This window comes from Mesocricetus auratus, unplaced genomic scaffold, assembly GCF_017639785.1.
Source record: "Mesocricetus auratus isolate SY011 unplaced genomic scaffold, BCM_Maur_2.0 Super-Scaffold_100010, whole genome shotgun sequence".
In the NCBI taxonomy this organism is placed as follows: domain Eukaryota; kingdom Metazoa; phylum Chordata; class Mammalia; order Rodentia; family Cricetidae; genus Mesocricetus; species Mesocricetus auratus.
This window is the reverse complement of record NW_024429194.1, coordinates 25,311,765-25,339,482: the sequence shown is the minus strand read 5'-3', so window position 1 is coordinate 25,339,482 and position 27,718 is coordinate 25,311,765. Positions and strand designations below refer to the sequence as shown.

The window sequence follows — 27,718 nt, the reverse complement described above, 5'->3', positions numbered from 1 at the left end:
GAGATTCATGAGCCAAGCAGAAAGCTTTATGTATTTTCCTAGGCTCTGATTAGGAGACACTAAATTTGCATTTCACATTGGAGCCTGCATATTATGTAGATAGCTTTGCACACACACACCCGGCACTGTCTCTCTCTCCTCTTACTCTTTATTACTCTTATCATTCACTACACCTTATCACCTCTACATGATCTTGTAGTTGTTTTGTTTATCTGAGTCTTTCCCAAGAATGTAAGAACCACAGGTACACAAGCTGTTTAATTCCATGAACTATCAAAGGTACCTAAATGGTGCCTCAATAAGCACAGACATCAGTGGATCATTCTGGAAGGTAGAGAAACTAATGTATTGAAAGGAAAATTCAAACCACCAATTTAAAATAATGACCTCTAAATCAGAGTTCATAGACTTACCTTCTTGCTACCTCATCCAAGTTGTCCTTCCTGGACATATATCCAATAATATACATATATAAGTATATTCATTTAAGAATAAATAGTTCTTTAATTACTTCATATAATTCATGTAAAGATGCAAAGGTTTGGGAATTCATAACATATCAAAGTTTGTATTTCAGGAGTCTTCAAATGAGGGCTCTGGTGGATAGATATACGTGCCCACTGTCTAGACCATAGTACCCAGTTATTGATCCTGACATTCACCTGGGTGTTGCTGTGAGAGTGTTTTGCAGACAGGACTGAAGGCTTGAGGTAAGGGAGATTGTTCTAGATGATTCAGGTGTGGTTATCTACTGAAAAAAAAACTTTTAAGAATTGAGCTCAGGCTTCCTGGATGAGGAAGAATACGTCTACTGTGGACTAGCCCCTAGTCCAAGAGTCCTGGCCCATTCTTCCTGACAACTTGTCTTATAGTCTCAACTTCTGGCTTATCTAGCCAGCTCCCATGACTGCAGACATAAATTCCTCCTTGGAGGATCTGTATATCCCAATAGTTCTGTGTCTCTGGATGCAGCCATCTTTTAGGAAACAAAATGACCAGCTCAGATAGGGTTTTAAGTGGAAAAGTGACTTGTCTTTACATTTCCTAGATTGTTAGACAGATGAGAGGGGAAGGGAGGGAACTGGAGAGGAGAGGGGAGTAGAAGGAAGCAAGAAGCTGAACGCTTAGTGTGGCTCCTAATCAATGCGTTCTGTCCACTGGAAGTGTAGATTTTGGAACCGCAGAGTGGTGCAAGTTGTCTGAAGAATACCATAGGGGTCACTGAGCAAGAGAATGAAATCAGGGAAAGAAACTGCTTCTGGGAAAGAAACTAGGGCAGAAAGATGAGAAAGATAAAAGGAAGACATTCTGGGAAGATCAAGTATCAAGTGGGGGTCCATTGTGGCCAATCTCTTTTACCATGGTGTAGGGAGACTCCTGGAGCTCCAAGAAGCCATTGTTCCAGATTGTCACATATTCTGCCTCCTGACACCCAGGGAATTCCTAAAATGACTCTAACTGTGGGTTCCTTTTCAGCAAGGTAAGATAGTCACACTACCTACAAGTTCTGAGCTTGTTTTCATGGCACTATTGTCATTATAATAGGACCAAATCCCACAACTATAGGCTCAGTCACAGCATACAGGAGGGTTCAAATAGTTTCAAATTCTTGAGCATCTATTGTACTTGTGTGTGTTAGTTTTGTAGTTAGAAGTTGCCAACAGGCCACTCTGACCTGTAATTAACTGACAAAGGAGCAAAATAAAAGAAACAAACAGTTAAAAAAGAAAATCCAAGGGCTTCAGAGATGGCTCAGTGATTTAGAGTGGTTGCAAATCCTCCACCAAACCAGAGAGAATTTACACACACACACACACACACACACACACACACACACACACACACACACACACACGCCACCCAAGCCTTATTATCAGTACTGGAGATTGAGGCCAGGGTCTCGAACTTGCTGCTCCTCCAGAGTCCTAAGCTCAGCTTTTAGCAAGCACGTCGTGACTCACAAACACCTGTTACTCAGCCCCAGATGATCTGAGGCCTCAATGGACTCCATGGCATTTTCACTCAGATAAATACACATTTTACTTATATGAAAAATTTTAAACATATTTTAAGGTAGGAAACCTAAAAATAACTTCAGGATACTATGTTGTGTGTGCAGCCTCAGCCACTTCAGAGCTTGGGCTTACACAATCAGCCAGGCTTGGGTCAAACTGTCACTCACTGATTCATGCCACTCAGTCCTGACTGTGCTCAGATGAATATGGGGTCAGCATAACAGGTGAAGAAATAAAATGTCAGTCTCTGCTTGGAGGCTCCCGGAGGTTTGCAGAGACTCAAATCATATGACAAATACCCGGCCTGACTGAGCTCTTTAGGACAGGTCAAAAAAGCTAAGATAATAAAATGAATGACAGAAAATGATTTTTAAATAGAAATTCTGGCTCCTAATAGTGTGGTCCTCTTTGCCTTCTATGGAAAAGATGAAGATAAAGAGGGGACATAATGTGGATACTTGATGAGCTGTTGTGTCTGCAGTAATTCATTCTTTATGGCAAATTAACATTGACTCTAACCTTGACCTTGCTATTAAACATCTTAGGTACAACTGTAAGCGTGGGAGCTATTTCTGCTAAGAGCACATGGCTGCTCCCTTCCTAGGAGAAACTTCACCAACATTTATATCCTGGGTTTTAGAAAATCTGCATGTCATAGGCTGACAGAGTGCCACACATCCATGTCTAAAAGCATTGGTTCACAGGAAACTCAAGGTTGCTTGAACAAATTGTTCTATGCTGCTACATAGGTAATGTAACTTTATCCTTCAAGGTCAGTCTGAAACTCATAGACAACAGAAAATCTGTGATGTGGAGAGACAGCCCCTTGGCATCCTTCAGCTCCTGGGTTCAAATGTGTCTGGTACTCACAATATGAATCATTACATTCTTTCTCCTGCTTTAGTAGCCATAAGCCAGATACCTGTTCCTTGCAAATAAAGTAACCCAGTAAAGCTAATTTGTAATAAAATAAATATATCAATGAAAACAAAATACATCTCCTAAGAAAACCAGTATGAGATTATACTTATAAACAATCAAAACATATAAACCATCAAAACACAAATATACTATGCTTTTTAAAAATTAATCTCATACTTCTTTGAACAGTCAAGGCACCATGATAAAGTACCCACTAACAGCTCAAACATTGCTTTATATACTGGGTTGCAACCTCATTTCAGGTCAAGAAAAGGAATGTGGGGTTCACCAAAAGTGGCAATAAAGAACTTATGAATGTGCAACGATAAAAACCTAATTCAAACTCAAAGATGTGATGAACTGTAGGTGCTTCTAACAGCAGTCTACCATAGGTAGCTAGATTTCATTGCACCTTGGTTCTAAACACACAACATTTACATTTTGCCTTATACATACCTTCATTCTGCGTAACACCAAAAGAAAGACACAGCCTAAAACACCTTGGCTTACACTAGAGACTCCTACATAATGGATTGTAGTGTTTTTGTGTTCTGTTCTCATAGAAATATAACAATCTGCACAATTTCCAACATTCTCCTACCTAAGATCATTCCTTAGCATTTATCACATTAGTACTAGAATAATTGTTCTTAAAAATTGTTTGGATTGCTGACTTGTAATAAGGACAGAATTTTCAACAATTGCTAAAATGGCCTTAAGTGCATTTTTACCATTTTGTACTGTGTGTTTATAGAAAACAGCATTCTCAGCACTGGCGATTATAAAATTAAAATACCAATCAACACTGAAAAATGTTGAAGCTACTCTGTGTCCTCACATTCAGTCAAGATATATCTACTTTGCAAAAATAAATAAGCATGCCTCATTATTATGTGAAATTGTTTTCACCTTTAATGAAAAATAAAATTATGCGTCTGCCAGAGAATTATTTCAAAATAATCTTCTTTACGGTTTACCAGTAACCAGTTTACTTCCATGCCTATTTTACACACCTATATCCATGGAGGTCACAAAAAATTTCTTGGTAAAAAATATTTCACAAGTGCAAAGTGTCTAAGAAGCCATGACATAAAATAAGTCATGTAATCCCAAAGTTGTGTCTCAGATGATGTTCTCAGAACTGCTCCACAGGAAGATAATTTCCAGGTCTCAAGAGATGGCCACATAGTATACCAGCAACAACAATGAATTGATGGCAAGGGCTTCACCACATTATGAAGACCTAAATATTATCCCCAGTTCTGAAAGAACTTCACAGCCTTGCACCCCACTTGAGACTGGGTCTCTCAAATCCATCAACTTTCTAATGCTAGACTCAGACACGTCAAGAAAAGCTATCACTGGCTCATTGCGCAGCTAAACAGGTGCAATGAGGATGATGCAACTTCAAAGCATGAGATCCAGTAGCATTACCCAAAGGCAACAGAAGAGAAACAGCAGAGAGGAGCCTGGAAAGGCTGCTGCCTCTAAACCGAAGTTGCACAGAGCTCCATAAAGAAAATGTGTCTTTCATTCCTAAGGGAAAGTGAATAATGGAGAAAATTAGGGCACTGTCCTGGACAAACGAGACAGAGCTCAGCTCTTTATGTGTGAGTCCAAAATAGAGCCTCTAAATCAAACCCCATTATGCGGATGGGGTAATCACCGTGCCCTGTATAATTTTACAGTTGGCATCGCTCTCTATTCCTATTCAGACATTAATCTCTCACAGTTTAGCTGGCAGGGATTTACATATTTTACCAATTCAAATTGGGTCGTATCTCACCTTTGTATTGATTCAGTACCCAAAACAGAAAGCATTCCCTGAAGGCAAGTCCTATCCCCTTTCCATGAGATTCCAGGAACTGTATCCTCAAATCAGGACAGAGTCAGGATTCTAATCTTGCACTCTACCTCTTGAAGTCAACCCTAGTGGTCAGCTGTCACTTCTGCATTACTAACTGAGCAGGGCCCTAAGCAAGCTTCAGAAAGGCTAAAGGTTCTGAAGAGGACCAAAAGGAAAGGGGATGGGGTGGGGGGGCAGGAGGTTCAGAGGAATGGGAGACTTCAGTGTTCTGAGCAAATGCTAATCTGTACAGGTCCTCGAAATCTGCAGCCAAAAGCTCTCCTAAGAAAATTGATGCTCCCAGGTGGTTCACTAACAAGTCACTTAATAAAGTGTATCCAGACCCCAAATATGAGAAAAAAAGTCATGGTGATCCTTTTGGTCACTTTTATAAGACATTCTGTCTATTTTTACGAGAAGTTTTCAATTTCAATTTCCAAATATTTTGTTCTTGTATTTCACAGAAAAAGACTAAAAGTAAAACAGCTTTTAAAATACATAGCAAGTAATCTATACATAATCAAGGCTAATCAAGTCAATCATCCCCACTGAATGTCTTCCTCAAAACAGTCAGGTATCATTTTAAAAGCCTGCACCTAGATAACTGTGTGTTTAAAAACCTGCCTGTCTGTATTAAAGAAGGAGTTATTATTAAACTAACTGAAAATAGTTTCATTTACACATCCAAATTTATTCGCAGTTTGGACTGTAGAAGCATTTTTACTTTTTCAACATAACAGATTTACTCAGTAAAGTACAAATGAGGAACACATAAATATCTACATGCCCAGCCAGCAAGCCCAAACCCTCCAGGTAAGAAGAGGCTCCCTCAGAGAACTGATGGTATTATGTAGTTATGTCAAGTGTATACACATAAACATATGTGTGTATACAAATAAACATATACCCACACACATATGCATTAATTAAGTTGTGTTTTAATTCCTGGACTATTCCTTCCCTTATTCATAGATTCCAAGATTCATACATTCCAAGACTCTCAGTGGATGGATGAAGCCGCAGGTGAAACTGAATCCTGGATAAACTGGTTTTTCTTTTACATGCATAACTATCATGAAGCTAATTTGTAAACTGGCACAGTAAGAGATTAAAAATTGTAATTAATACAAAGCAATGATTATAACAAGATGTTATAATCTCAAAGCACAATACTTCACTCTTCCTACGAAAACGGAAACTCTGTTGCATAGCTCCTCCGTGGGTCTGAATTGCCAGCACCACTGTGGGACTGTGACTGATGAACTCAAGTACTGTAACTCCACCACAGTCAAACTGAAGATCAAGGTAGCCACAAGAAGACTAACAGATGGGTAGTATACTCTGCATGTATGCATAACACAAAAGGCTAGTTCATGCATGTACTAAAAGTCCACCATGCCTCTTGGGATGAAAACTTATGTATTCTTTTCTTCTGGAATTTCCTAGTTAATATGTTTGGTCTGTTGTTGACTGTCTATGAGGGTTTGCATTAATTACCAACCTGACAGGTTCTGGAATCATCTACAAAAGTTGTTCTCAACCTTCCCAATGTTGTGACTCTCAAATATAGCTCCTCGTGTTGTGGTAACCCTCAACCATAAAATTATTTTCATTGCTACTTCAAAACTGCAATTTGCTACTGTTATGAATCATAATACAAATGTCTGTGTTTTGAAATGGTCTTTTGGGGTCGTGACCCACAGGTTGAGAAACATGGACCTAGCAGGTAGCTTCCAGGCTATGCTGTGAAGATTAGCTAGCCTCTGGGGATGTCTCTAATTGGTACATAAAGATCCTCTCTAACAGTGAGTGACACCATTCCGTGGGCTGAGGTCCTGGGCTACAGGAAAAGGCCAGGAAGGACTGTTCACAATCACTGTTCTCTGATTCCAGAATAAAGGCTCAATGTGACCCCTCCTCAAGCTCCTGTTGACATGACACACTGTACTTTCAACTGCTATCCAAGATTAAACCCTGTCTTCCATCAGTTGCTTTGCTCAGATAGTTTGTCACAGCAGCATACATGGCAATTTATGTGGATAACTGAAACAACAGAGTGACACCAGAGACAAGGAGAATCTACTGCTTGTATGTATATGAGCATGTGTGTCACTGTATGTATGGATCTTGAAGATCAGTAGCAAAAAAAAAGGCATGCTCTATTCCTAAGTCATTTCTGTCACTTTCTAAACTATTTCTCTGTGAGTAAAAGCCAGTTTTCTAGTCTTCTAGTTGTAAGCAGTTCTTCTATTGCTAAATATGGGTTGCAAGCTATTATTCAAGAGGCATATTTGGCCTACAGGTTATATGCTATTTGATTCACAGATTGCATTGTGATTAAAATTTGAAGCTCTTCAAAAAGTGTTAGATATATAATTAAAATCTGCTTTCTACTTCTCTTAAAAAACAGCAGATCTGCAAAACAGCATGCATTCCCTCAAGGCAATAATTAGCTCTTGCTGGCTGTTGCCTTTGCCTCTGTTGACCCAGGGCTTTCCTCTGTAATTGACCACAGTCTCCCCTTACCACCAGGGTAAGATTTCTTTTCCTGAATAAGTAGCAGTGGCTTTTTAATAGTCATTTTATGTCTTCTTCAATTCACTCCTATCCATTACTTGGTTGACCCTTAAAAGCACTTGGATTTGCAATTTTGGGTGTAAAAATGACAAACACCAGGAACACAGAATAAAACTTTTACCCTCTCATAAAGGAAATTTCAAACATAGCTGAATTAAATTGTTATGTTTAAATTATGAAATTTTAATAGAGAGGATCTGAGTGGAAGATACAAAGAAGCAATAAAACAAACAGGCCAATACCGCTGTCCATCATTCTACTCAGTACATGTGAGCAGGAATATGCACTTCAACACTCTTCTAAGCAACTAACTCTTTCTCACTCCTGTTGGTGTATTTTGTTGGACTGAATAGAATTTAACTAATGTAACAATTTGAATGTAAGTGGCCTCCATAAGCTCATAGGGAGTGACGTTTTTAGGAGGTATGTTTTTGTTGGAGTAGGTATGCCTTGTTGGAGGAAGTGTGTCACTACGTTTTTAGGAGGTATGTTTTTGTTGGAGTAGGTATGCCTTGTTGGAGGAAGTGTGTCACTATGGGGTGGGCTTTGAGGTTGCATAAATGCTCAAGTCACACCCAGTCAGTCAGTTCACTTCCTGTCACCTGTGGATCAAGATGTAGCTTCTTCTCCACTCTCAACTCCTTCTCCTTCACCATGTCTGCCTGTATGCCACCATGATAGTAATTGGATAAACCTCTGAAAATATAAGGCAATCAAATATTTTTCCTTTATAAGGGTTATTGTGGTCATGTTGCCTCTTCACAGCAATAGAAACCCTACCTATGTTTTTACTTCTGCTTACAACTAGCATGGGTTAAAAGGAATGAGAGCAATCCTCACTTAAAGTAATAAGACAACTTTGAAAACCCATGAAACAGCAATCTGTGAACCACTGGCTCTTTGGCAACAAAGGAGGTGATCCCTCAGAGATACAACCAGAGAGGTAGGTCACAATACTGACCAGCTTACCACCCTGTAGACCTTGCTGTCAATGAAGAAGGTGAGCCCTAAGAGATACGACCCAGTGATACAGGTCATTCTACTGACCAGCTTTCTGCCTTGCAGACCTTTATAGGACACAGTACAGCAAGGACAAGAGCAGTCAGAGCCCAGCACTAATGCACTAACCATCCTCTAGCTAAGGAGGCAGAGGTCAAACCTGGGGAAATAAAGAGGAGACATGCACAATGAGAAAACATTTGACAAGGCTTGCAGGGACCCTCTTAAACATTTAGCTAAGAGCTGATCAGCATATGAATGAAAGACAACTAACCCAGGCTGGAAAAGAACTGCTGGAAAGGATTTGAGATTGAACTTTCTGATATGCACACAGCCTGTACAAGCTGCCTATTCATCCAGCTAATGTGGAAACTCCGGAGCCACAGGGTCATGGGTGCAACACTTAAGCAGGCTGGGTAATAATAACAACTCAGACTACATACTACCCTGCTGCTCCCTGCAAGTCTTCAAATGAAGATTCCAAAGGATCACCTTGTTTTCAGGTAATTCATAAAATAAACAATAGAAAAAATCAGAACACACATGCAAAAACTCTCTAGCCAGCATCTGACAAAAGTAATTCAAAATATCTTAAAGCCAATGAAACTCAGTGGACACTCAAGATGTCAAAGAATTAAAACTCATAATAAGGAGATAAATCAAGAAACCAAAATCTACGCATAATTGACATGATATGATGAGCAGGTAGCAGCATGAGTGACATTTCCATATCCTCAGTCAAGTACCACCAGCTTTTAGCCAGTGCACTGAAACAAGCAAAAGGAATTAATGGGTTCCATATTAGAAAAGTAAAAGCAAAACAGTCTGCATTTCCAATGAGTTACCTAAGACTTAGATACAAGCCCACATGAATCAAAAACTACTACTCAAATCAATGACTGAGCCTACCATGGTTGAAACATATAAGATCAATGTACAAATCTTATACAGTTTAGAAACAATTTGGTGATTAGAGTGTATGCACATAAAACAAGTTATATTTTTAAAAATCAAATCTACAAACAACCAAGTTCTCCTTATTAGATGGAAGATTTAAAACATAATGTTTAAAAGATTTCTTAAATACACCAGAAAATCAAAGGAAATGAAATATTGATACTCACTCAGTTAGTCTGAGAATAGACAATATTACCCTTTTATGGAAAATTCTAGGACATATATGTTAATGTGTAGGTAGGAACTAATAGTAGATCAGTGCTTAGGTGAAAATGATGGGGAAGGGAGGGAAGAGAGTGAGGAACATGAAGAAAAGTGTGTGATAATAATTTCATGAATACATAAAAATATCAAAACTTCCCAAACTTGCATCTAAGTGTAATAATTCATTGTAAGTTATACCTACCTTAGCAAAGCTATTTCTCAGAGGAAACATAGTTCCAAATGACCAATCAACCTGCTTTAGCTGGTGTCCTATACTCCAGAAATAAGGTTTTGGTTGAACACATAGAAACTCAAAGCCTGATGGCTAAGAGTCCCAAGATCTTCCCAAGAAAGTCTTGATTATGCAGATTTTAATGTTTTGTGATAACTTTGGAATCTAATTCTTAAATGAATATAAAATTAATAGACAAATCCTTTATTCTTTGATAAATGACTGATTTTTAATGTTTGTACAAAAAAAATCCCATAAGATGATTCTGGGAACCCATACCAAGTGGAGGGATGCTCTCTCAGCCTGGACACATGGGGAAGAACCTGGCCCCTACCCGGGATGATGTGACAGACTCTGAAAATCCCTCATGGAGGCCCTTGCCCTCCCTGGATAGCAGAGGGGGCATGGGGTGGGGGGTGAGGGGTTGGGAGGATTAGGAGGTGAGGGAGGAGGAGAGGGAGAGGGAACTGAAAGTGACATGCGTAAAAAGTTAAATTATATATATATATATATATATATATATATATATAAAGATTTGATTAGAAGTCCATCAAGATGGCTTAGGTAGAGACACTTGCCATTAAAACTGATAAATTGAGTTCTGTCTCCAGGACCCACATGGTAGAAGGATAGAACTAGTTACTACAAATTGTTCTCTGACTTCCATCATGGCAATGTATGCACAAAACAAACACACACACAAACACACACACACATACACACACACACACTATAACTTTAAAAGATGGCAGTATTTTGCAAAATCATAAAGAAAGTATTAGAATAGAAAAAAATCTTCTAATAGAGATAATAGATTCTCATTCCAGCTAGGCTAAGGCCTACTCATGAGTAGATGGGCTCACCTTAATCCATGCAAAAGATGGGCAGATCAACTAGTTTCTTAGTGAGGTATCCTGTGTTTCCTGTACAGAACCCTTACTTCTAGATTGGTAACTTAGGGCTGTAGCCATGTAAGGCAGCCCATTTTTCTAAATTATTCGAACAAAAACATAACTTTTCCTTTTCTTCCTTCTCTTTTATAAGCATGCCTGCCTTAACACTTTTGACTTTTATCTGTAGTTCTTGGGGTTCCTTACTCTTTCTATAAAGCCTCTATTCCCCACCATGTGGCTGTTTGTCTGTCAGCTATGTGTCTGCCCTCCATATCCTTCAATGTCATAGCTTTTTCCCTCTCTCCTTTATTTTCTTCATCCAGGCAGCTTCACAACACTGACTTGAATAATACGGACTTGGTGGCAAAGTTGGAGGGAGAATAGATGAAGGAGATGAGAAAGGAAGGGAAGAGGGGCAAGAAGAAGGAAGGAAGTTGGTCCTATATGAGAATCAAGACTTCATAAATACACAGAAGACATTAAGTCTGAAGTCACCATTAGCAAAAAACAGTTTTCAGACATGAGTCATTAGTGAGACAAATGTGAGAAGAATCAACATCTTTCTTTTGTCTTTAAAAATCTCCCCACATATATCTACAAAGAAAACTACAGAACCTGGAAGGCATTACTTACCAGTGACCATAGCAACTACCTCTACAATGAGACATTCTGACATGACTTGCATCTTTATGTAAAACACTAATGAGGGCATAGCAGCATTTTAGGAATATCCTCATTATCAAAATTAATAACCTGAATTTAACCTTAGTAAGTTACAAATAAGCCCAAATCAGAAGTATTTGTAAATAACAAATAGAATTCTTGAAACATTTAAAGATCATGAAGAAAGAGAGTTTAAACAGAGTTACCCTGTAATGAGGTTACAAAGCCCTCACAAGATGACACAGCTGAAAAATAAAAAACCTCAGAACTAAGAATGTATTACTTTTGTGTAGTTGTTCATCAAGGTTGTGATACCTTGTTTATACTCTAATAATGCTTTCCTGAAGATCAGAGGGCAGAGCTAGCCACTAGCTAACCATAGAGGTCTGTAGGTTTGCACAGACAGACAGGAAGTAAGATGGCTGGGCGGAGAGAGGAATATAGGCAGGAGGAGATAGGAACTCAGTGTCTTTTCAGCTGAGAAGTTAGTGAGATAAGGTGTGGTGGCTGCGGCTTGCTCCTTCATCTCTCTGATCTATCAGTGTTTTCTATTCTATCTGATTCTGGGCTTTTACTATTAAAACCTGTTAAAACTTGTGCTTCACAGAGTAGTCCAGTTGACCCCAAACAAAACAGGCTATTTTCAGTGTTCTTGGTCATCCTATGGAATTTGTCAGAAAGACCCTATGGCTGAATATATCACATGCTTAAGTCACAGAACATGAAAATATCGAGTTCGTACTCACCTGGAAGCTTCATCCCTACTAACTAGCTTTCATACTGCTGCAAGATGCTATGCACAGTATTGGAGAGGAAAAGTAATCGCCAATCATATGCATCTGTTAATTCTATGGGCGACAAGACGTGCCTGCTGGTGTAACCATGGCACAAATGTCATGGAAGCAGCTAATAACATCCTGATTGGATTTTAGGCCTGCACCCTAAGCCAAAACTCATATATGTCACCATTATTGGGTCCAAGAGCTTGTGTCTAGCCATGACATAGACCATAGGTGGCAACCTGTTATTATTATTATTATGCTAAGGGAAATGGTATTAAACTGATTTCTAATAACTTATTGTTATAGCCATAGACCAGTGTATCTTCAACTCCCATCAGAGAAACCTCTTTATGGAGTAGATGGTGATAAATGCTTCTATGTGTCTAAGAGAAGTTATGATTCATTAATTCTATGCTTTTTTTTCTTATTGATACATGAAGGCAATGCTTTTTTAGCTTTCTACATCCCAGGCAGAAGCTAGTAGTGAAACTCTTAGTTTTAGTAAGTTAAAAAAAGAAAGCAAATTGAAGAATGTAACACATTATAAAATACACATCAGCATTATCTGTTGGTCCCTCTAATTCTTGACTTTTTCCAACTAGATACTTATATCTCCCTGGATCCCAAGTCATGTCTAGTGTGGTCAACAACCCTCCCTCCTCCACCACTTTTTCTCAAAGACATTAGCCCTACCCTTCTTTACAAGTCAATATTGAAACAGACGTGTAACCCTCTTGAGGAATTACACAGTACTAAGAAGTACCCTCCAAGTAACTCTGAGCAACTTCTTCTTTCCAGAGGAAGAAAGTGAACTCTAGAGAAGTGAGAAACCAAGTCTGAGGTCACCCATGGCTGAAACATAAGAGGTTAATCTGTCCATATAGCTGATGAATGCCTCAGATCTTAATCAGCATGCCTTCCTGGGTCTCTTCTGCTACTTCTGTCTAAAGAAGACAAAGAAGCTGTCACACCCTTTAGGACTGGCTAACATCTGACTTTATAATGGTAATGCTTTTGGTGTGAGCCAAGCCTTTAATGGCTGAGCCATCTCTCCAGTCCTTATAATGTTAATGTAATCACACTATGAATTAAAAGGCATTAGAACTCCCCAAAATACTAGCTCTACTATGCATCAAAATATTTGACTCTGTTTAGGTTGTATATACTTGTATATACTTCTCTGAGCGTTTCCTGCCTTCTCATACAATATCTTTCCTGGAAATTTAAGATATGGGTGTATGTGGGGTGTGTGTGTGTGTGTGTGTGTGTGTGTGTGTGTGTTACCTTGTATCAGCTGTCAGATACAATGTAAACATTATATCATTTACATTTCCAATATACTCTGACAAAAGCAGCACAGATGCATTTTCACTCCCCATGGTGCTCATTTTATACCTAAAGTAGTAACTGAAACACACAGAGACATACATACACATACAAACACACATGCATATACATGCAGACACAGACACATACAGAGAGGCACACATGTAGACACACACATACACACACAGACACACATATTCAGACATACAGAAAGACATAGAATACATACACACACACACACACACACACACACACCTTTATCATTTCCCTTCTAGACAACTGCTTACAAATGTCTGGAAGTACAGATGCCAACATACCAATGTGAGCTATTCTTAGGCTGTTGGATTGCTTATAGTTTTTGTCTCTTAATTCTTTTTGTTAATTTGTATTTCCTATTATTTAAGAAACTAGTACACATGGATTTCATGCAAAGTATCATTTAAGTTATTGTAAAATAGCAGCTGAGGCATAGACGAAGGAGATTCCATCCATGTCATTATTTGATAGAGGAGAGCTTCATAAAACAAAAGGCCGCCTTTGAAAACCCAATGAAAGCAAGGGCACAGAGAGAAAGGACACAGGGTGCTTATCTTCCTCCAAAAGAGTGAGGGCTCAGGTTAGAAACTCCAGGCAAATCTGGATAAACATATTTTTTAATGAAAAGAATAAAAAACAATGCAAGCCTCAGAAATCAGAGCAAATATTATGAGCTTAAGATTTCAAACACCTTCTCACATTTCCCCCAAAAGACTTCATTTCAGTCCCCCAAGAACAGCCCCAAGGGCACCTTCACATCCTGATTTGGAAGGATTTGTCTCCCAGGAATTGTGAACCTCTCCCTCATCAGAACTCAACACATGCCCACAAGTGCTATAAACATGAGCACATTTCTGTTCACGCACATTTCTGTTCATACACATTTGGTTTTTCTTTCACTTGGTTTGTGCTAGAGGAGACTTGTGTACAGGGTTATGCAGGAATGAGCATCGTTCCGGCAGTTTGGAAGGAAACTAAAAATAACTTTGTCCTTGGGCTTCATGTGGTCAGAAAGGTGACGTGCCAGAGCTTTGGCAAGCCAGAGTTCATTCTGATAAGGACTCAGTGAAGGACAAGGTACTGCAAAGTCATCTATAGAGGATTCAATTGCTAGACATGATACTTTTAGGGGAGGTTCCTTTATTTAAAGTAAAAGTTCCTCACATTTCCAGAAACAGCTACTCTACATTTTGCTGACGGTCCTCTCAGTTGCCATCACATTAATTAGACTTCTCTGCAGCCTCTCACCTTGTGACCCAAACAGAACCAGCTTCTCTCCTTGCCTTGTGGCTGGACTTTAGCATATACAATAATTAGTATTTTCATGACTAGACACCCCCACGGTTTTGTTTACACACTGGCTCCTTTTCATCTCACTAGTCCCAAACAAAATAGCTCACGATCATCACCAAATGAATGTTTAATAAGTGAATAAACACACGAGTCAGAAAGAGCACAATCAGAATGTTAAAGTAGTATCCCCAGGCAAACAACGCCCAAGTCATGAAATTTTCCTCTCACTTTATGCCCCTCCATCTCCTTGTTGCTCCACTCTATCCTAGAAACCGTCTTGACAGTATGTTGGGTCCAAATTTATAACCAAGTACACAGATTCACTGCGATGATGCTGAATGCTCTTTGCCATGGGGACTATGAACAATGGCTACAATACATTCAAGTCCAATGAAATCTCATGAATTCCCTCTGACAAGGCAAGCTCGGTAGTAGTATAGAGAAGCATGCAGAAAGTGCAGGCTGCCTTATAGCTAGTCTTTCTTAGCTGTAGCAACAAGGGCAGTTCCCGTTATGTCCGTGAAGAGCTCAAACCACAGCAGTGAGAAAATGAGGAAGTGTGCACCACCCAAGGAGGGAGCTTTCAGCCTTCCTTCCAATGGAGTGAGTGTAGGATGTGCTGGGAGAACTCAAAGTACACATAAAATATGGGCAGGTCCAGCATGTGAAAGGAAGGGTACAAAAAGTCAGAAGAGGGGAGGTCAACTACTTGAAAAAGGTTTTGGCAAGGGAGGGCATGAAAAGAACTTGTGTAGCAAAATACCAGAAACTGGTGGGCTTAAACAATGACTTTCTCATGTATTTGATGTAGGGCCTAAAAATAGGAGAGCAGGTGTTAGCAGAACCACACTCACTCACTGATGGCTCCAGAAAACAAGCCTTCCTTGTCTCTTCCAACTACTGCTGTCTATGAGAAATACCTAGCAAAACTGGGCTTGTAGCTGCATTGATCCAAATATGTGGTCCTTTTTTCCCTGTGTGTTTTGCACATTATCTTCTCTATGTTTCTAGCTCTGTGTCCAAATTTTCTTTTCATGGAGAAAGTAATCATGTTGGATTAGGACCCTTAGGAATGACCTCACTGTAATCTCATTCCCTCTTTTATAGATTTTTCTCTAGATGCAGTGACATTCTGAAGTAACAGCATCTAGCATTTTAAAGCATGCATCAAAGGCAGTGGGCACAGTTCATCTCATAAAATGAAAGAAAGATAGACCCTCGGAGGTTGCATGCTCATCTAAACAAAGATATTTCATTGGTCATCATTCATCAATATTGGTTAGTTTTATTTTCTTGAATCTAACTAAACCTAAATATTCAAGACTAGACACCAATGAAATTAGGCTGGCTGTGAACTCAGTGGATATGCGCTCTCGGCTGCATAGTCACACACAAAAAAGTAGTTAAAATAGCAGCTTAGGCTGCCAACTATAACAGCTTTACTTTGTGGTTAGTTGGTTTATTTGGGTGCCTAACACCTGTCAGGATTCATTACCAACCCCCATATCTGTAGCTGAGCTTTCTTGGACTAACAGCTTCCAAATCATGACTCAGAGACTTATTATCAATAATGAACGCTTGGCCTTAGCTTAGACTTGCTTCTAGCTAGCTATTTTTTTTCAACTTAAATTAACCCTTTGTGCTGCCCCAAAGCTCATTTACCTCATCTGCACACTGTCCATCCAATTTTCCTGCTTCCTCTGTGTCTGGCTAGTTGGTCCCATTTTCTCTTTGCCCACCAGCCTCATATATCCCTCCTCTGCCTACCTATTGGCCATTCAGATTTTTATTAGACCAATCAAGTAACTTAGGCAAGCAAGGTAAGACAGCAACATATCTTTACATAGTCAAATAAATGCATCATAAACAAAAGCAAAATACCTTTACATAATTAAACAAATAGAGCATAAACAAATGCAACACACCTTTACATAGTTAAATATTCTATTCCACAACACATGCCTTCCATGAAATGACAACAAAAACCACACCTCTTAAATGCCCATTCTGGGTTATTAAATCAGATGCATTAATCTGTTCATTTACTGAGTCAGCCACTCTCTGAGGCACACAAAATTGAACGGGACAGCTGTGCTTCCTGTTTTCACAAAGGAGAACTTCAAGCTTGGATACTGCCATTGAAAGTCGCCCAGTTCCAAACGAAGGTCATGCATCCTCATGTCTCAGACTGTATTTATCCTAAAGCACAAAGACAGCATAGAGCCAACACTATTTATGCTCTTGCCTGTACAACTAAAACTCCTTCCAAAGCCATAGAACCAAGGTACAATACAATTCACACCCCTAAGTCCTCAACCAATGGGTGAGAATATGACAGTGTAGATTCCCACCTCAGCTGCCAGGCATTTCAAGTGGTTTAGATCAGAACTGGGGGGGTAAATTTTTTGGTTGTTATTGTTTTATTTTATATTTCTGAATATTTTTCTAAGGCTCACACTCCACTCACATCTCTATAGCAGCTAGCTTTACAACATCCCTTTCATTGGTGTCTTCCACTCACTTAATCTGTACCAGTGCCTCTTCTACTGAACAAGCATCAATTTATACTCAATCCTTTATATCAATGACTACTTCTGGAAGACCCCTGAACTAAGACAAAGCCCACTATCCCTCCTTCCATTTTAATCCAGGCTGATAAATGCTAATTTTGTAGGTATGTGGCATACAGTGTGTCATGTCAGACAAGGGAGAAGAGAAGCAGACCTTACAGCTGAAAAATGCTGTAGAAGAAGAGTAAAGGAAAGAGCTGCAAGCATAAAGGGAGAGATGGTAATATTTGACTCCTGGGATTGAGTTGGAATCTGTTCTGTTGAAAAGAGGACAAACAAATCTATCCTCAAAATTATGCACTGTTCCTAAAATTTCTTATATTATTTGTTCCTTTGGTTGAGCCTCCATGGACAATTTTCTCCCCCAGACATCTCCCCACCACCTGTGAAACTGAAATAATACATATATGCTTTATATATTCTTTAGTTCTATGTTACAAACATTACCATTATAAATCCTAAAATGTCTCTCGTCCTTAACCAAGAACTAAAATGTGTACATTGAAAGTGCATTAAATAATAACAAAAGAAAAATACAAGGTTAGAAATGCTGTGAGAAATACCAACGGGTCCTAAAATAAACAACTTATATGGGCAAAGGGAAAGAGGTCAATTTAGTTTAGTTGTGACTTATTTGATATACCTAACATCAGAGAAGGTGTTTAGGTCCCTCCCAGTGCAACCAGTAAACTGGAAATCAAGTTGCCATGCTGAAATGAATCACAAACAGCCCCAAGGGCAGGCATACATAGGGATTAGGCAGGAAGCCCATCTCAGGTCCTCACCAACATCAGCACCAATTCACAGCCATGAAGAATCATTTTGAAAGGCAGTTGCCATTCCTCTAAAACACCACCAGCTCTTACAGCTGCCATATTGAAGCAGATTTGAAGCATCTTCAAGATGTCAACCAAAATGCTCCAGTTGCCCTCTGGAGTCACGTCCAAATTGAAGGGTTCTGGCACAATAAATTATTGCTTGTTGGCCTAAGTAATCAACATTGAGATTATGACCCGTCCAGCAGGCCAGGTTATTTACTGGGTCTCGAGCGGGTGTCACCTGTAGGAGTCAAACGGGGGGAGAGAGAAGTGGAAGCCAATCGCGTAAAGAAAGAGTCCGTCTGAGTTGCGTCAAGGCTTCGTTTATTAGCTAGCAAGATTTCATTTTTATAAGATGGTTTAGGCAGGGCGGGGGGATAAGGACAAAGGCAGTGGAAAGTACCGGGCCTGGGTACAGGAGGAAATATATCTTATAGAATACCTTGTGTTTAGCCTGTTCCAGGAACCAATGTATGCATGACCAGTTTGTTCATAATAACTTTTCAATTCCAATTGTTTCAATTCAAACTGCCACTTAGTTCTGCTACAACTTAAAGGTCTCTGGGGCTCCAACATCTCCCCCCTCTCTAATAAAATCTTAGGCAGATTAATTTGGGATCTAGGTGCCGAAGTGTGCGACTAATAACTGACGAGCTAATAGGTCTTTCAAGACGAATCTTAATATCCGGCTGAGCCTAAGCTGGTGCAATGGAAGCAAGTCCTCAGCGTGCAAGGCCTCAGTGTCAAGGATTTCTTCGCCTCACCTGCTCTTGTCAGAATCCAATGAGAGAGACTGAGCCTGTTGGAAGATCGTTGCTAGGTTCTTACCTGTCATTGGATCATCCTCCCCACCAGGATCATCCTGTCTTAGGTGAATCTAGACTTAAACGATTCTTCCATCACTGACTTTCCAGTCTATCGTCTCATGGGGTGCACAAGATTAAGGCACCATGGGGATAGATCTTAAAGGGCCAAATTTTTAGATCTGAAAGGCCAAATTTAAAACTTCCTCCAGAATTTTCGTCCTGTACCCGGACCAGAGGGGACTGTAAATCTAAGGTGGGTATGAGGAGGGGTTTTTCCAGAGGAATCATGGGTAATTATGGATGGCAATTCCAGATCAGTGGTAATAGATTCAGAAGCAACATTAAAAGGGCGTTCTTCTTTTTCCAAAGTTGCCAGCCAAGTTTGGGCTGAGCGACCACTCTCTAAAGCAATCATGGCTTGTAATATAATTTTCTTATCCCGAGAAGTTTGGGCTTTCAGGCGGCAAATCAGCCAAAAACATAATACACATCCTCCTAGACAACAAACAAGGAACAATCCCACCCCTATCCATTCCTTAAAGAAGGAAAAGGCAGAATAAAGCCAATCACTAAATTGTCCAAGGGTAATGGGCTGTACACGGGTATTATTTAGAACAGCAATTTGAAATAATTGTTCCTGTAATAATATTTCTCCTTCTAGGGACCAGTTACCTGCTAAATATTGGCCAATTCTTAAACTTTCATTTCTGGAATTATTAAAAGGGAGGGATGTAATACATACATGCTTCTGATATGCAATGCAGCCGATTTGTACTAAGCTAGCTAATTCATCAATTTGGGTCTGTACAAAATCAATCCTCTGATTGGCGGCTATAATCCCTGATGTTATATGTTTATTAACTCTGGATTGTGTAACCAAAGCATCTGCTGTTTTGCTAACAATCTCATTAATAGTGGATGCCGTCTGGACCTGATTGGCCATGGCTATTCCGGCCATAACAGCAGCCGTGGCTGACAGAACAATGGCAGAAACGATGGCAGCAGTGATCCCAAAGTCACGTCGCTCTCGAAGGAGCAGAGTGACAGGAAAATGGTTTGGGTCTGTTTCTATGGGAAGAGGTACAAACGTGGTAGTACCACTGCCAACCCAAAACTACCATTCCAACATTCAGACAGAAAACATTGTATTGAGTCATTTTTACAATCAAGCTTAGTAGACCCATTATTGTCATTAGAAAGTAAAAAAATAAAGGGAGGGAGTACACACACTGCAGCTCCTGGGAGTGTATGATTGGCTATCTCCTGCTCCCAATTAATACGGAGCCTTCTATCAAAACCCTTTTCTTGGACTGTGCCAGTAACATTTAGCAGCTGGAATGTGGTAGGTTGTAGAAGCGCCAGGGCAGAAATGTCTGTAGTTGTACCCAATTCATTAGACAACAGCCATTGAAACCAAGACCAACCCGCTTGAATGGAGGAGTTAATGTTGTTACTATTATAAATATACTGCTTCATAGATGGGGATAAGGAGAATTCAAAAGAGACTTGTTTTTGTTCCCAGGTCTTGGCCTGGCAAGCAGTAAAGGCTGGTGGAAATGAAAACTCAGTAATACAGTGGGGTGATGCTTTAAAAGCTATTGCATTGTTGTTGCTATAATTGTTCGGCCTGGGCACCAGGGAGCTAACTCTCATGGCCAATGTGGTGACATTTAACTTTGATTCTTTGGTGCTTTGTCCAGAACCCTCTGTTGCCCCCGCGGCTATCAGCACAAGCGCTGCACTCAATATATCCACCCCACTCTACTATCCACCAAGGGATCCTTCCAGTTAGTGAGATTATCCCTTTTGAGTCTGATGCAAGGAGAGCCTCTTTTAAGAGAAAAGCACATAGTACCATTTAACTGGATACTGGTTAAATTAAAGCTCTCAATCTTTTGGTCTGGGGTGGGTATGCAGGGTGCATCCATATCACAGGAAGTAGAAAACAGGGTAGGCAACAGTGAAGAATTAAAGTGAACTGGCATGGGAACTGGCCAAGCCCTGGTCACTGCCCAGAGCATCATATTTTTTGCATCAACTATCCAGGCTTGTAGTATAAAAATCATCATCCAATAAACGGCCCTCATTTTTATGATAATCTTTCAAAGTTTTACCCTTAAACTAGACAGCACAAGCGTTCCTGTCCTGGTTCATGACACCGTAGCCAAAAGCAGCAGCAAGATACTACTATAAACATTAAAATACAAAAAGAACTCCATATAAGGGATCCAATCCAAAGAATATCTCCTGCACTTCTTGTTGGCCTCAGTTGTTTAATCAGCTGGTCAAGGTCGCGGGCCTCAGTTGTTCAATCAGTGGGTCAAGGCAGACGTTTTGGCTTGGGTGCTCAAGAAGATAGATATTACCAATCCTATCCAAAGCATCTCAGCAGCAACAGGTGCGTTCTTCTCCGGGCACATGACATCCCAGCCACCAGCAGCAGCAGAGCACCACCACGACTATTAATATCAGGATGAGTGTTACATCTAAAGGGCTGATGTCTCCAAACAGGATCCTTTGCATCCTCTATCGGGCCGCCCCTGCAACCATAAGATATTTTTTCCTCAGGGAGGTTTTCCCTGGGTCTTATCAGAGAGGGGTTTGATCAGCCTGGCTTTCCACATTTAAAACAGGTTCTTGTCATATTGGACCTTCCTGCAGATGACTGAATCATGGCTCCAATGGCCAGACTAATAGATTTTGAAAGTTTGTGGTCAAGAGGATCAACATCGTTACAAAGCCTGATCATACTGTGTAGGTCTAAGATTTTTACTTTCCCTCTCAATACAGCTTTGCATGCTGAGTTGGCATTTAAACACACACACATACACACACACACAAGCCAGAATATGCTTGTAGACATTACTCAAAGTTAACCAACCCACACAGTAGGTCCACTATATATTTACCTCCCAAACTGAAGGAGGCTTTGTTCACTGATTTTGATATGTCCCACAGCCTAAAGCTTGAGCAGACATTTGTTGGGGAATATTCAATCACACTGTGAACCCAGAGTTTGCATTTCCATTAATTAAATACAATTAACCACGGGTCATGATGCTGAGAAGCAACTAGCTGACAGAAAGTAATCATGGAACATCAGAGAGCATCTGGAAGAAATAGAGCCATGCACCGGAAGGAGTAGGGAGGGATCTGGAGTGGGCCGGGTTTTTTTGTTGTTTGGTGGAGCAGAAGGACCTCTCTTTCAGAAACACCAGCAAGGAGAGAAAGTTAGCTAGATGCTATTCAACCTCTCTAAAGCAAGCTTTCACCCCAGCCTTTGGATCTCAAGTCTTATTTATAAATAGTATGATAGAGATTTAGTTAAAGCTACCTTTAGCGTCAGTGGCAGATCTGGTGCCTGTGGGAACCGGATTCCCGCCAGGCAGCCGGGAGCACTGGCAGAGTAGCAAGCCTGTAGCTGCAGAGTCACATGCAGAGTCACAATTGCTGGCTGAAGTAGCAGTAGAAGAAGGCGCAGCCACTGTGCCGAAGTTAAAACAACAGACTTTGGGTAAATGAGGAATTGGTTCTTAAGTGACCAAGTTACTGATTAGGAGTGAAGAGTCCTTTTTTGTTTGTCAAAAACAATTTTTTTAAACAAGGTTACTCTTGCTAATGATCCTGTTAGCTTGTAAATAAAACCATCTCAGGTCTCCATAAATAAGAATACCGTATTTCCAAGAAACAGGAAAAAAATTGACAAAAACATTCACATAATAAACAACTTTTAAAAAGTGGACCTAAAAGAGTATTTTAGAGCATAACTGAGTGAAACTATTGGATGGGCAAACAGGTTCAGCTCTCTCTGGAGATATAACAACGTGACATGAGAAAAAGAAGTAAGTGACTCTCACACATGGTCACATGGATTCTTTCTTAAAGTACACTGGTTTTAAACATCAAGTTTTGCCCTGAAAAACATAAGACCCTTGTTCATCATAGCTTCCATCCTCCACATTAAACCCATGCTGACCTGGAACATGGCCCCTGCATCTGCGATTTAGAATCATGAGGAGGAATTAATTTTGTGGTACCACTGGAATTCGCTCTCTTTGCTGCCACATAGGTGGGTATAGGAAAACTGGGTACAGCTTCTCCCTTACAATCCCCTGCTGATTACAACAGAGGGAGGGAGAGCCAGGGGAATTCTGTGACTTGTTAAGATTGATTTCAGCATCCCGATGCCTGCTTCCTTCCATCTCCGGCTTCAAATACAGCTCTGGCTCCCTGAACTTATTCCAGAAAGTAACATCTTTCAAGGCAACAAATTGAAAACAGGTGCATAGTTAGCATGTAAATTTAAAACAACTTTTACATTTCCTTAGTTGCATCCAACATGCTTATAAAAATCTGGATTTCTGCAGCTTAACCCGAAGTTCCCACAAACTTTAAAAGGCCAATTAGCAAATTAAATTACAAACAAGAAAGATAAAGAAACTTGACTTCCCACCAGCGAATGGACTTGGTAAACAAACCGTGGGTCCACAAAGGAGTCGACATTAATTGGTTCCATTTGGCTCAACTCAGTCACACACCCAGCTGGCTTTGCCCTGGAGGCATATGATTTCCAATTCCTGAATCTAGCATTCATTGCCAGTGCAGCCTGCACTATATGTTATTTCAATTAGGTATCCAAGTCCTCACGTTCTAGAAAGTCTCACAAACTCTTGCTGACTACACTGACAATGTCAATGATACTTAATAGTGCAAAATCACCCCTTATAATGATGTCTGTGTATTAGTCAGGTTTCATTTCAACCATTCCGGGTGGATGTCTGCAGCTCTTCTATCAGCCATTGCTTTTTCTGTTTTAGTCAGTCTTACTATGATGAAGAGAAAGACGTTACATACAGTTTACAAATCAGATATTTAATTTATATGGCATTTTCATGGTTTTTATTTCTCTTTGATCAGGCAATTAACAAAAGACAGAAAAACCCATGTACTATGAGGCAGAAAAAATTCACAAACAGCTTGTTTATGAGTAGCTTTACTTCTGATGAAACACACCTACTTCAAGTCAGCTTAGCTTAAATCCCCTTCTCACTTCCTAATAGATGCCCAAGCTTGGGAGTCTACTTAACCCCTCAAACCTTGGTTTGCCATATCTAGACAGGGATGACCATACTAGCAGCCCATCAGTGGGGCTATATAAGCATGAAGCCGGTGAGAGCCAGCAAACACATAGCCTGTCCTAAACTAACCCACAATTGAGAAACGAAATACCAGCACTGCAGTATTAATAACACTTATTGTCTGAGTGTTCAGTATTAGTCCCTCATTACATCATTTGGGTTGTTTTTGTTGGGGGGGTTGTCTTTCCATTTTCTTACTCTCCTTACTGCATTGATGTTTTCAAATATTTCTTCTCTCCCTCTTCCATCTCACCAGTAACCTATTATTTGTTTAATATTGGGTAAGTTCTGCAGATTATTCTTACTGGCTTCAATAGGGCAAGGAATGATATGAAAAAGTATTGCTCAGACAAGCCAGAGGAAAGGATCCATTCAAACTTCAGAGAACTTTCATCTCTCTCTTCCTCCTCATTATCATCATTACCATCATCATCACTATCATCATCATCACCATCATCACCACTTCAAAATCATCACTACCACCATCACCACCACCACCACCACCATCATCATCATCATCATGGTTGCCATCCAGCCAGTTGTATCCCTGTAAGTTACTTTAGATGTTATGATTCAGAAAATACCCACTACAATACCTCTGGGTATGGCAATGAAACAATTTTTGTAGACATCAAACTGGAGAACAAAAAGATTACATAACTTAGCCTCCATACCATCAGCTCAACTTTAACATGTCTTAAACTCCACCATCCTTCCCCCACAAACCTCCATATAGAGTACCTGTCAGCCCCAACATGACCTCGGGGACCAGGGCTACATTCTGTCCTGTCTTTCTTCATAAACAAACTTTTTCAGTGCTGGGGATGTGTGACTCAGGGCCTGTGGCTACATCTCAGGCGGTTATCTTTTCTTCCTTGAGGACGGTTTTGTTTTTATTTGTGATTGATTTCCCTAACTCCACTCTGAGAGAATATATCCACTTAATCAAAACAGTTAACCAACTGTCTCTGTTAAACCCCTTCTCATTATTGTTCTTTTATTTTATCGGAAGCTAATGAATAAATAGAATATTTTTTAAAAAGAAGGAGCTTGCTCAGGGCCATGTATTCTCACCGCAGGGTCCACAGTGGAGCCTCATCTGAGGAGAGATGGCAGTCCTGTATGTTGCACACACTGAGCAATCTGCTGCTGGTGCCCTCCCTGGTGGTCTTTAGCACAAACCTGTGAGCAGATGACCTCAAAGAGCACTGCAATTAATGAGTTCCATTTTCTTCAGGGATTTTTTTAAAAAGAAATATAATCTGGTAATTTTTGTTAGTGCTTATTAACTTGCTTCCCCACCTTTAATCTTTATTGGAGAACTTTGCAAGTTATTCCAGTCCTCCTCAAATCCTATGTCCTAAATTCTATGGTTCATTTTCTTTAGTAAGTCACTATAAAAATTTTCTTTGAAAAGACAGGCTGTTTGTCTATGTACATTTCTTAATTGGATTATGAAAGTTTTAAAAACATATGCATGTATATTTCTTAGTTGGATTCAGTAAGATGTATTTTATTATTTATAAAGGTATTTAACCTTCTCAAATCAAGACTGATTTTTATCATTTCGGTGTCAAATCCTAGCGACAGACTGTGAGCAAGACTGCTCACTCTCAAAGAGTTCGGAGAAAAGGATCTTAGATGATCTAAAAGAGACACAAAGAGGGGTGGAGGAAGGTGCACAACCAACCATTTCAGTGAGCATGAGTCAGGGGAGAGCAAAAAGACACACCATTCATCAGGAGAGGGGCCAAGCTGACCTCAGAGAGAAGCTCTGTCTGATTTCACAGAGACAACGGCCCCAATCCTGAGCCAGACTCTCTCAGGAAAGGTCAAACATGAAATGCAGTCCAGAGACATTGCTGCCTTTGGCCACTGGCACTCTCCACTCGCCCCTCCGCTTTGGGTGGGCCTGGGAATGGGAGGGGAGACTCTCATTCCCCTCAAGGTCCCAAGACACAGCCGCAACACTTGCCACTTAGGACACAGTGGCACTGAGGTGTTGTTCCAGACCTGAATTCACATAATGAAAGTGTGTGTGCACTGGGGTTCCCTGAAGCTAGGCAGAAAGAAAAAACAAACAAACAAAAAAGCAAAGCTGGGCAATGAATAGCATGGTCCTTTTGGAAGAAGCCTGCAGACCAGGAGCTGAAATGGCTTTTGTCAACCCTACCGGTTGTTCAGCAAAGAGAGCCCATCGACTCTGCTCAGACCTTAGCAGATGCCCATGGCTGCTACTTTTCATCACAGCCAGGACTGCACAGAAGTCAGTGATGAAGAGAAATGCCATCAAGAAAGAGAGAAGCCGGTGGAACCGCGGGAGACTCATATAGTAATTTTAGATGAAAGACACTCTGAAGTTTTTTTGTTTTTGCTTTTGTTTTTTTATCTGATTAGCACTGCTATAACAGTTTATGGCATTATATTTTGCAAGATTTACTTAATATAATTTTTAATTAATTTTTATTTAAATTGAAAACAATCTTATTTTACATACCAACTCCAGTTCCCTCTCTCTCCCATCCTCCCATTCCCCCCACCAATTCCCCATTCCCACCCTCCACCCACTCCTCAGGGAGAGTGACGCCTTCACATCATTTGCCATAGGACCTAGGCCCTCCCTGTGTGTCTAGGCTGAGAGAGTATCCCTCCATAGGGAATGGACTCCCAAAGTCCATTAGTGCACTAGGGATAAATAAATACTGGTTTCACTTCAAGAGGCCCCGTAGATGGCCCAGGCCTCTCAACTGACACCAATATTCAGGGGGTCTGGTTTGGTCCCATGCTGGTTCCCCAGCTGTCAGACTGGGTCCATGAGTTCCCACTGTGCTCAGCTATTTTTGTGAGTGTCCTCAGCATAGCCTTGCTCATCACTCTTCCATCTCTACAACTGGATTCCAGGAGTTCAGCTTAGTGCTTAGCTGAAGGTTTTATACCATTTACAAAGACAGCATAACATCTTTTAGAAAATACGGAATACTTGTCAGGACTAACCTATTAGAATTTGTGATTTTCCCTTTAATGCAGACTTCTCTCTCTCCCTCTCCTCTCCTTTCTTCTCTTATCCTGAAAGCAAAGTTATCTAACTAGATACAAGGTAACTGGCAGGTTTTATCCCACTCTGTGAGAACACATCCTGCTGAGTTGATTTACAAGGCAGCTACAGACGTGCCTGTCATTTATTAGTCCTGGATTTGGCCCCAACTGAAGCAACACAGAAGACTGGATTGTCCTTTGTCACAAGGTCCTTTGCTGAGAAAGATCTCAATCTGACCCATCTCACTTTGTCCCTTTTCTGCTCAGCAGAGTCTCTGAAGAATTCTACTCTCAGGAAGTTGTTGCAAAATCTCCAAATGATCTCATTGTCTTCTAGACTATCAACATGACTGATGTATATAAGGACATATCTTAGAGTCCAATATAATTTCAAGTGCTGTTGACATTAAAGTTTGTTAGAAATTAACAAACCATGTGAAGTGTCTAATCCTTGTACATACAGATGGTATTGGGTACATAATTATTGCTTCTTAAGTTTGTGCTAGCATTATTCCTAGGATGTGACAGAAGGAAGCCTTCAGAAGAGGGATCTCAAAGACATAGCAAAAACAAATATGTGTTTGAGAAGCAATAGTGGGCAGTATG

General features: G+C 40.2%; 1 protein-coding gene across 6 annotated transcripts in view; it reads right to left on the bottom strand.

Moving 5' to 3' along the window:
• Pid1 (phosphotyrosine interaction domain containing 1) overlaps positions 1 to 27,718 on the bottom strand; it is a 294,006-nt gene that overhangs the window by 120,651 nt on the left and 145,637 nt on the right. For 3 of the 6 annotated variants that reach the window (XM_040753184.1, XM_040753185.1, XM_040753183.1), the window contains one exon: positions 21,305 to 21,478. The exons of 2 other annotated variants lie outside the window; for them this stretch is intronic. In XM_040753184.1, coding sequence (XP_040609118.1) covers positions 21,305 to 21,358 — 54 coding nt within the window. In that variant the 5' untranslated portion in view covers positions 21,359 to 21,478. Of the gene's footprint in view, positions 1 to 21,304; positions 21,479 to 22,272; positions 22,378 to 27,718 lie in introns of those variants that run through there. One more of the 6 variants, XM_021234342.2, reaches the window with a different exon arrangement.